The following is an 11,357-nucleotide window of genomic DNA, read 5'->3' on the forward strand; positions in this document are numbered from 1 at the left end:
AAAGAAAGAAAGAAAGAAAGAAAGAAAGAAAGAAAGAAAGAATTGATCTTTGGGCCCAACCCTAGACCTGTGAATCAGAAACTCCAGGTGTGGAATTCAGTGATCCGTTTAACAAACCCTCCATGTAACTCTAATGTTTGAGGACTATTGCTTTAAAAAAGTACTAAGCCCTTGTTCAACACAGAGCATCTGTGATTTGATGTTTGAAAATCCTTTAACAAATGCAATAAAATCCATTAAATGCAAGGAAATTAATTCAACCTGGGACATAAGTGAATTGCTCAAAGAAAATAATGAAGACCTAAAGAGGGAAATAAAAGGAGGAGGAGCTAAATTAGATTTGGCATGGGAATGGCCCATACATGCAGCCTTAATTAAGAACCAAAAATGTCCTCCAATTTTAGTATATGTGCTGCAGAGGTGAGCACAGAATTAGTGATAGTTTCATTTGGTAGACTAAATGAGGAAGAATGCCAATGTTAAAAAAATAGTATGGGGGCTTCAGAGATGGCTCGGTAGTTAAGAGCACTGGCTGCTCTTGCAGAGGACCCAGGTTTGATTCCTAGCACCCTAATTGTAGCTGACAACTGTCCTAACTCCAGTTCCAGGGATCCCAATGCTCTCTTCTGACCTCCTCAGGCATTGCATAACCCCGGTGTACTTACATACATGCAGGCAATACACTCATACAAATAAAATAAGTTTTGCTTGTTTGTTTTGCTACAGGGTCTCCCTGTGGCCCTAGTTGGCCTGTAACGTGTTCTGTAGACCAGGTTGGCTTCCATCTCACAGAGATTTGCCTGCTTCTGCTTCCTGAGTGCTGGGATTAAAGCTGTGTTCCACCATACTCGACCTAAACATAAATCTTTTAAAATTAAAATTAAAATTAAAATAAAATAAAATAAAATAGAAAAATCAAACAGTAAGCAAGACTAAAAATTCCAGAAGTAGATTCAATTGTTTTAAGGACATAATTTGTGTAAAACTAATAGGGAAAGGAATTACTATTTCATACAACTAGTTGAACTATTTGTTTTCTGTTCATCTTTTATTCATAGAATATATACTGAATATGTACTCTATGTCAGTCCCTGTAGAGTCTCTATCCTCAAAAACCTTAAGCAGAGCTGGACACAGTGGCTCAGTGGGTAAAGGATCTTGCCATGAAAACCTGGCCGCCTGTTTCATTCCTGGAGCCTACAAAAAGATAGAAGGAGATAATCAACTCACAAACTTATCCTTTGATCTACACACACACACACACACACACACACACACACACACACACACACATGCCATGGCACATGAACCTGTACTCATACATCATACACATACATACACATAATCATAATCACAATAGAAAACTTTAAAAAATATTAAACAGGCCAGGCGTGGTGGCGCATGCCTTTAATCCCAGCACTTGGGAGGCAGAGGCAGGCAGATCTTTGTGAGTTCGAGGCCAGCCTGGTCTACATAGTGAGTTCCAGGACAGCTGGGGGCTACAGGGAGACCCTGTTTCAAAAAGACAAAAAAAAAAAATTAAACAAACCCATCATCATATGGTGTATTAGCATATACATGGAAACTCAAGAATGATGGATGAATGGATGGGTTTTCTTCCCTCTTTTAACCATTTATGGAAACCTCCAAAATAAGAGCCATAAGTTTTTAATGTTTATGTCAAATACTTCATGTATTAATCTAGCACCACAGTAACACCATGAGTTTGGCACTGTTATTATCTGTATTATATAGATGGGAAGTTTGTGACCATGAGAAGCAGCCCCAGGTTTCAAGAATTCCTTAGTGGAGCTGGGATTTGAACCAGCTCTTTCTTTCCTCAGATTCCATGTTTGTAACCCCTGATGGTGCACTGCTTCTCAGTGTGTGGCCTTAGAACAGACATTCTGTCCACAAGGACACAACAGAAAACCACTGCAGGAAAAAGCCAATTATGGCAGAGCTGTAGAGACAAGTACATTGGGGGGAGGTGGGGAAGTGAAGTCTTCAAAGGGGTTTGAACTTTTCTAGAAAAATCTAGAAATTTTCTACAGTAAGCTAGACTTGCCTCCCATGGTATACAGAGATGGCAGCTCCTCTAAGAAAGAAACACAGGACTGGATAATACCTCAGGTATGGGGACTCTGTCTGGGCCCTTTACTTCAAGTCTCAGTTTCCTCCTCCACAAAACAAGACAAAAATGAAAATAAGAAAGCAATCACAGGTCAATCTCTGAGAGACGTGATTAGATCCATTCATTCATTAATTGATTCATTTATTTACCACACCTGTGGTAAATTTATGCTTTACTGGTTCAGTCGCTGTGTATATATTGAGTACTGTCTGCCTTCTGGACATTATGTTGGAAGTGCAAAGAGAAGGAAGGCACGATTCTTGATGTTGAGACTCTTGCAAGTAATGCCATCTGTCTTGGTCCTTCTTGTGCTAATATGTCTAAGATTGGTTCATTTATAATAAACAGAAATATATTTGGCTTATGTTTCAAAAGCCTGGGGAGTCTAAGATAAAGAGGCCACATCTGTTGAGGGCCTTCTTACATCATTCCATATGGAAGTTGGAGTAGCTAAAGAGAGAGACACGGAAAGGGCAAGAGAGGGCTGAGCATATGTTTATAAGACATCTACTCCTGCCATAATGAACCACTCCCTCAATAATAGCATTACTTCATTCAAGAAACAGAGGCCTTATGACCTAAAAACCCCCATTAGGCTCTACCTCCCTACACTGGACTGAAGATTATGCTCCAAACACATGAACTCTGAGGAAAGGGTCAAACCACAGCACTATCTCTGTGAAAGTGTTTAGTAAACGTCAAAGCACTATAAATAGCATTTTTGTAGCATTATCTCCCTCACTGGGGAGAGGAGAAGGAAGAGTGATCCTAGTCAAGTAGCTCAAATGCTGTTTATAGAAGCAAAAATTTGTTGTCAACATGAATGCCCAATGACAGAAGAATGGTCAAGCAAGCACCACTCTATGACTCCTAAAAATCTTAAAGATGGCCTGGAGAAGTGGCTCATTGGTCAAGAATGTTTACTGCTCTTGCAGAGGACCCAAGTTTGCTTCCCAACGCCCATGTCTAGTGGCTCACCTCTACCTGTAACTCCAGCTCCAGGGGATCCAGTGCCCTCTTCTGGCCTCCATAGGCCCCTGTGCACCAACTCACACACAGACACATACGTGTACACATAATTAAAAATAAAATTTGTAGGCCGGGCATGGTGGCGCACGCCTTTGATCTCAGCACTCAGGAGGCGGAGGCAGGTGGATCCCTGTGAGTTCGAGGCCAGCCTGGTTGGTCTCCATAGTGAATCCAGGCCAGCTAGGGCTACAGGGAGATCCTGTCTCAAGACAATAAATAAATGAATGAATGAATGAATAAATAAATAAATAAATAAATAAATATTTGTTTTTGCTTTTGTTTTTGTTTTTGAGACAGTGTCTCCCTGCAGCCCCAGCTGGCCTGGAATTTGCTATGTAGACCAGACTGGCCTTGAACTCACAGAAATCCATCTGCCTCTGCTTCCTGAATGCTGGGATTAAAGGTGTATGCCACCATGCCTGGCTTAAAATAAAATCTGAAAAAAATCCTTGAAGACCCTTATTCTTCAAAAATAATCATAGTTATTGGCAATTTTTTTTTAAATTTCTGTTTGGAGATTGACCTATTTGGGCTATCAGAGATGACAGAGACAGAGGAAACAGTCACCCTACAGAAAGCTGAAAATAGTTCTAGAAAATATTTGCAAATAAAACCAGCTCAAGGTGGTAACTAGGCCCAAGTCTGAATCACCACAACATTGGCACAAACTATTGGAAAAAGGGGAAGGGGAAATCAGTTATGTAAGTATTTGTCTGTGAGATGACAAAGCCTACTGCCTTCAGCCCATTGATGTAGGGGATGTCCTGGTTTTGGGGCTACATGGCTGACTGTTCTCCCTGCCTGCCTAGGTATCTGATCCTCACTCTAACTTTTATTTCAGACTACATCAATCTGTTCAGCACAAAGTGTCACGGATGTGATTTCCCAGTGGAGGCTGGTGACAAGTTTATCGAAGCCCTGGGGCACACCTGGCATGACACCTGCTTCATTTGTGCGGTATGTTTCTAGCCTGGTGTTCCAGCTATCTGAGCTGGGGACAGAAAGGACTAAGTGGGTGTTAGATAGCCAACCCCTGATATACAAGGATGAAATGCTGTCGGTCTGATCCTCTCATTCTTAAAAGCTGACAAATGCTCTATCTTGATATGTCACAGTTGAAGAAAGTTGTATTACTAATGATTTTATACAGACCAATGTGGCTTGTTGCTTTTCATTTCATGAAGGACACTGAAGTGTCCTAGGAGTCCGAAAACCAGAAGCTTCTCTTCCCAGAAATAGATGGGAGCAGAAAATGATGGTTGAATTTAAGAAAGGCAGATGGCTTCCTGAGATTATATGCTGCTTTTGTTATGGAGTGACTGCAAAGCTCTTCCATGAACACCAGTCCTCAACCTATTGACTAGTCATATGAAAGGCAGAGATAAGTTTCTTTTGATAGACCCTTTAGAAAGCAGGACTGAGTATCATTTTCCTTTCCTAAGTGGTCCTGTTCTTGATATGCAGCTGCCAGGAGATAAGCCTCAGATTAACTATTAACTGTGTACAGTTTATTTCTGCTGAGCAGCAGGTCACTTTACTAAGTGACTGGCCTTTCCTCCAGAGGGTTTTGGGTTGGGATGAGGATATGATTCTGGGCCTAACTATTTAGACTTTGAATGGAAACTGGAAATAACCATCCCTAATAAAGTCCTGTAATGTCAGTCTAACTGGCTTTTATTTAGAAAAACACATGTACTATTACCATTTAATAATAAGAGTTTCTCAAGGTGAATTTTAAGAGTATAGCATATCTGTGGTGTTTTGGTGCTGGGGATGTAGCTCAGTTGGTAGAGTATTTGCCTACTGAGGATGAAACCCTGGGTTCTATCTCTAGAACCATATAAGCCACCAAATGTGTTTAGCATGCTTGTAATCCTAGCCCTTGGGAGATGGAGGCAAGAGGATCAGAAATTCAAGGTCATCCTCATCTACATAGTGAATTCAATGCCAGCCTGGGATATATGAGACCCTGCCTTAAAATACATGTATATATACAAACATAGAAAAAAGAAAAGAAGAAATATCTGTGCTGCTTAAGCCAGAATAATCTTTTAGAGATTTAGGATACAGACAATCCTGGTCATCAAGTTTTGAGTTCCATACTTCACTTCTTCACCCCCACATTTATGGGGTGCATTATGTTCACTGTGTATTAGTTTCCCAAGGTATAATAACATAAACAACAGAGAGGTAGTCTCTCTTAGTTTGGCACAACAGAAGTCTAAAACCAAGGTGCTGATAAGGCAGCCCCGCTTTCTCTCCTAGCCTGTGGCAGTTGCTAGCCATCTTCTTTCACTAACAGTTGCATTATGCTGGTCTCTGCTTCTATCATCACAATGGTGCCTTATTTATTTATTTATTTATTTATTTATTTACTTATTTTTAGTAATGGGCTCTAGCAAGGCTAGCCTGGAACTCACTATGTAGACCAAGTTAGCCTCCATCTCACAGAGATCTGCCTGTCTTTGCTTTCCAAGTGCCAGGATTAAAGGCATGGACTACCATGCCTGGCTTTTTTTTTTTTTTTTAATGACCTCATTTTAACTTACATCTTAATTATATCTGCAAATGTTCTATTTCCAGACCACTGCTAATGACTACTTGGTAGACTGGAGGTACTGGGATTTAGGATTAAAATGAATATGAATTTGCTTTGCTTTGTCTGAGATGGAGTCTTGCTATATTGTCCCGGCTGGCCTCAAATTCTTAGGTTCAAATGATCCTTCTGCCACAGCCTCCCAAGTAGCTTGGACTATAGGTGTGCACCACTGTGTCTAGCTTTAGCATATGAATTTTGAGGTACATAATTAAAACCTTTGACACTAACATTCTTTGAACAGATTCTCTAGTTGCTTTTTAAAGCCCTTTAAATACATCAGGGCCTCTCCTCCAAAAAAGAGATACTGGTGTAACAATCTGGCTTTAGGATGGTCTCTTGCAGAGTAGGGCCCAGAATGCCACAGCTTAGAGCCCCTGACTCTTATTTTTCAGCTATGGCTTGCTTGATACTGAGACAGTGATTACATGTCTGAGTACCCCATGTCTAGAAGGATCCAAGAGACTTGGAAAAAGTCCAGGAAGGCAGAGGCACAGAGGCCTGTTCTCTGAGGGCAGGCTGATGAGAGAGAGGGCCATGTTACATGGAGAGGAAGGTGTGGTAGAGCTCATCTTGTGTCTCTTCCCTTGAGCCTGTCATGTTGGGTTTATAGTATAAGTTCTAGAAGAGGTGGGAAGAAGTAAGATTTGGGATACCACAAACTTCCAAATAATTAAGTCTAGTCAGGGATGAGAGATACATACCAATATGCAGATTTGCCCAAAGAAACTGAGCAGATCTTGTTCCTTGGAAAATAACATGGAGATTGTTAGGTCTTCCTCTAAACCAGCCCCATGTGGCACTTACTGCCCTACAGAGACACTGCAAAGTTGAACATGGTTCTAATCTTTGGGAAGAAATCTTTATGTTGGAAAACTTTGAGGTCCATCCTCCTCCTTCCCGCCTTCTCTTCCCTCCTTTCTTTCTCAGTGCTAAAGATTGAACCTAGAGCTTGTACATATTATACAACTGCTCTGCCGTTTAGTTTCATCCCCAAACCAGCATGCTGCTGCTGCTGCTTCTCCTCCTCCTCCTCTTCCTCCTCCTCCTCCTCCTCCTCCTCCTCCTCCTCTTTCTTCTGCAAGGTTCTATGATTTTACATTTCCAAATCACTTTTTTTTTGTCTACTAAGCAGCCCAGGAGCTCTGAATTCATTACATAACCCAGGATGGGTTTAAATTCCTAATACTCAGCCTCCTGAACGCTAGGATTGCAAGCATGCACCATCAAGTCTGGCTCTAAATGACTTTGTTGTTTTTGTTTGAGATAAAGTCTAGCTTGCCTGGAACTCCTATATAGACCAGGCTGACCTCATACTCATAGAGATCCACCTACCTCTACTTCCAGAGTGCTGGGATTGTAGGGATGAGCCACCATATCTGGCCTGGCATTGCTAGTGTTTTATTTGGTACTTTTTTTTTTCCATTCTTTCATTTTTTGGCTACCCTCATGTAAGGTTTATTAAAAGTGACAAAAACTGAGGGCTTTTGTATTATCTATTTTGCTGCATTAATAGGTATCTGGTGCTATCTCCGGAAGGTTAAATACCTTCTTTTTTCTTTATTTAGTGAGGACAATCTTGTCTGAATTTGTCTTAGTTTACTAATAGTATTTGCTTAGATGATAATCCTTTTTGTGGGTATTGATCTATGAATTTGTATTGGTTGCTTATATACTTTGGATACTATGAATTGGGTATTTTTTATCACAGACACACTATTCCATTAGACTTAATTACTTTGAGTTTTTTTCAGTGTTCTTCTTTGGAAGACTTTTTCCTATCCATTTGTTTATTTTTTTAATTTATAGACAGAGTTTCCTATAGCTGAGATGACCTTGAACTTTTTTGTTTTTATGTGTATGAGTGTTTTGCCTACATATATGTAAATGCACTCGTGTCTGCAATGCCCACAGAGGCCAGAAGAGGGCACAAAAGTCCCTGAAAGTTATTCCCCCATTGTTAGTCACCATGTGGGAGCTGGGAACCAAACTTGGGTTCCCTGTAAGAGCAGCCAATGTTCTTAACCTCTGAGCCATCTCTCTAGCACCAACCTTGAACTTTTGATCCTCCTATATCCACCTCCCCACTGCTGTGATTACAAGTGTGCCCTATCAGGTCTGGTTTTTATGGTTCTGGGAATCAAACCCAGGGATTCATTCATGTGTGTTAGGCAAGCCTCTACCAGCTAGCCACATCTTCAGCCTCCTGGAAGTATTCATAGTTGAACCTATGTACTCCTCTTCAGTCATTAAGATTTTACAGTGGTCAAAACCAGATTGCATTTTCTCCTGGCTAGATGCAACAGTGAATTTTCCTAAAAGGATGATTAAAATACTTTGGGTTTTTTTTTTTTCTGTAAGACAAGAGTCTCACTATGTAGCCCAGACTGGCCCTTGAACTCAAGGTCCTTCTGCATCAGGCTCCCAAGTGCTAGGATTGAGAATATGCTCTACTGTGTCTGGTCTGACTGAAATCTTTTGCTTATATCTCCCTGCCCTATGGACTTCAAGACCCCCTTCTCACATCACTCTGTTCTCCTTCTCAGGTCTGCCATGTGAATCTGGAGGGGCAGCCATTTTACTCCAAAAAAGACAAACCACTGTGCAAGAAGCATGCACATGCCGTCAACGTGTAGTGGCCCAGAGTGTCTGATTCAGCTGAGGCCCGGCTACTACTGACAAAGGATTCAAGGAAGCTGATGTTTCTTTGGGGCAAAGGGGAAGAGAGGAAACAATTGAGCCCTTTTGAAGTATAATTTTAGTCTTTCCTAGTACACACAGATTGTGTATTTGCATAGTTCAGACTAGAAGCCAAAAAGAAGATTCTAAATGAAGCTAGTAATTAATCCAAGACTGGAATTGCACTTCAGACATTTGGGAAAGGATTCCAAGAACTCAAAAGTGAAAAATGAAATGCAGTGTTCCTGAAGTGATACACCTCCCCTGCCATCACCCTCACCAGTGTAGGTAGGGGCAGAGCTCTGGGCAGTTATGGAGAATCCAAAGCATGCAGCAGAGTTCTGAAGCAGTCCTTGGCAAGCACAAAGATGTGCCAAACAGAACTTGCTGCTGGGTATTTTTAGAGCTGTAGCTGAGAGCTCCTTAGCTAAGACCCATTGGGCTTTCCTCACCAAAAAAGGAAGTGTTATTCCATTAGCATTGCAGAGCCACCTCTGCACATCAGACTTCAGACTTTGAACAAGCCTGAAGCACATAATGGGAGCCCAGACGTCTGAAGGGATGTCGGGGAGCCACTGGGCAAATGGCGAGGCTCCAGGAAGGTCTTTGGCTAATGCTGCTGACAGCTGAGAAAAGATGGGCCCTCTCTGCAGCTCCCCCTCTTTCAGTTGAAACATCCAATGACCCTGGAAGGCTTCGTTCCTTTTCGAATTGTGATGAGAAAGTGGAATTGGGTTTTTCCAGTATTGCTTTGCAATGTGTCAGAGGAAGTTTTCAAAAGTCTCTGGGTTGGGTTTAGCCTTTGTTTTGCATTAAGAGGCTCCTGGGTATGAGAGTTCTCTGCATGTGTATTTCATCCCCTACCCACAACCTCTCATTTACAACATCTTCCTTAGCCCTACTCCGACTCCCACCCCTGAAGAGACTCGGTGGGAAAAAAAGGGAGACAGTGTCTGACACAGCATGAGCAGACCAAGCTAGCATGCCCAACCTGTGGGTGAGGAGAGGAACTTCCTTACTGCCAGCCTCAGGAGGAATGCACAGACTGCAGGATCTCCCCCTTCAGGGCTGTACCCTTCTCTTTACCTGTTCCTTTAAATGCGTCACACCAGTTAGATAGATGTGCTGACTGCTGCAAAATAATAATAATAATTAATAATAATCGGTGCATTTGCCATTTGGGCCAATATTTTGAAAATGTACCAGCTGCGTTGATCTGGAGTACTTATTGAAATAGACTTGACCTTCAAACTCCTTTACAGTACAGGTGGTAGCTGGAGTTAGGTGAGCATGGGGACACTATTGAGTAGTAAAGGGAACAGCTTCCTTTCTGAGGGAGAAGATGGTCTGGTCTCTTTCCTTTCTAGGAAGTACTGTTAGGATGGTCATTGAAAATGGCACTCCTGAAGGGCATGTGTGGATGTTTCCCTGGAGCACAGGATTTAGGCATTCTTCCAACTCATTGCTACTCCCTTCTTGCCCGTTTTGGATTTTCTCTTTGCACGTTTGATGTTTTATAGGAATGTATTAGGACTCTTTTCTTTTGAGAACTAAGCCTTCCAGGGAACTGCCAATCTCTGTGGTCTCTTCTCCCAGGAGGACCAGGAAGCAGTCAGCTTTATCTTAGCAGGAAGTCTGGTTTTTTTGTTTGTTTTTTTACCCAAGTGTGAAGCCACCAGTCCCCTCTAGGCAGCCCAGGAAGGGGTAGAATTGTGTTCCTACCAATGGACCCTTCTTTACTTTTGATGAAAAGTTCTAGGCAGAGTGAATTCTGCTAGGACAGCCTGGAGATTTGTCAGGAGATGCAGACCAGTACCTTGTGCAGTCTATTATTTTTAGAAAGTTCACATATAGAAGAACAGGGAGCTTGCTGACTAAACAGAAAGGGTCTAAGCAGTTGATTTAAAAAGAAAAAAACAAGCCAGGCGTGGTGGCACACACCTTTAGTCCCAGCACTCAGGAGGCAGAGGCAGGCGGATCTCTGTGAGTTCAAGGCCAGCCTGGTCTACATAGTGAGTTCCAGGACAGCTGGGGCTACAGGGAGACCCTGTCTCAAAAAAAGACCAAAAAAAAAAAAAAAAAAAACAAACCCAAAGCCAAAAACCAAAATAACAACTATCTATTAAATGATAGGAACTGGTCTTCAGGAAAGAGAAAAATAATCCCTACAGTTAAGTTTCCAAAATTTCTTTTTAAAGGTTTTTACACACACACACACACACACACACACACACACACACACACTCTGCACCTGTGTGATCATTATTGTTTTGGGTATGATTCTTAAGAAGAAAAGCAAAGTATCTCAAAGGATAGCTTACTATCATTCTATATTAATTACTTGGGGGGGGTTGTTTGCTTTTTATATTTCAGAGTTTATATAGCTTCTTGAGGGACTCTTATTTATCAAAAACAAAACAGTTTAGGGGTTGAGATTGAGAATTTTCCTAGCATTCAGGAAGTCCTGGCTTCAATCCCTAGTACTGCCAAAAACTTAGAGGAAAGTGGGTAGTTTTGAGTGTGGTACACAGGGGGAGTCTGGCATAGTGCTAAGATGAAGGCTATGTGTAGTTCAAACTAACATCACAGGCTTCCTATAACAACAAACTCAGTCTGTAACAGTTCACAGGAGCATGTTGTGGCTCCACAGCTCTTGTCTGCTTATAGTTGGCACTGATCTACTGCTGAAAAACACTTTTTGCAACAGAATGGCTTGTATCTGCAGTGTTTGTGTTAGAAGTCCAGCTTTGTAATCTTAACTTGTCAACCCAGATAGTCTTGCTATAGAATTTTTCTCTCCCTTCCTCCCCTCCCTCCGTCCCTCCCTTCCTTCCTTTCCTTTCTTTTTTCATTTTGGCTAAGTTTTCCAAAGTGGAATGTAGTGAGTTAGAAGTGTGCACAAAACTATTTTGCATGTTT

At 41.6% G+C, this 11,357-nt stretch overlaps 1 protein-coding gene across 6 annotated transcripts in view; it reads left to right on the forward strand.

The window, feature by feature from the left end:
- The window catches only part of Ldb3 (LIM domain binding 3), a 62,764-nt gene extending 52,409 nt beyond the window's left edge, over positions 1-10,355 (forward strand). For all 6 annotated transcript variants that reach the window (XM_029559301.1, XM_029559302.1, XM_029559303.1 and 3 more), the window contains 2 exons: positions 4,005-4,120; positions 8,306-10,355. In XM_029559301.1, the coding sequence (XP_029415161.1) occupies positions 4,005-4,120; positions 8,306-8,395 (206 nt within the window). In that variant the 3' untranslated portion in view covers positions 8,396-10,355. The remainder of the gene's footprint in view (positions 1-4,004; positions 4,121-8,305) is intronic.
- Positions 10,356-11,357: the final 1,002 nt, after the last annotated feature.

This window comes from Nannospalax galili, unplaced genomic scaffold (assembly GCF_000622305.1).
Source record: "Nannospalax galili isolate Female #2095 unplaced genomic scaffold, S.galili_v1.0 scaffold409, whole genome shotgun sequence".
NCBI lineage: Eukaryota > Metazoa > Chordata > Mammalia > Rodentia > Spalacidae > Nannospalax > Nannospalax galili.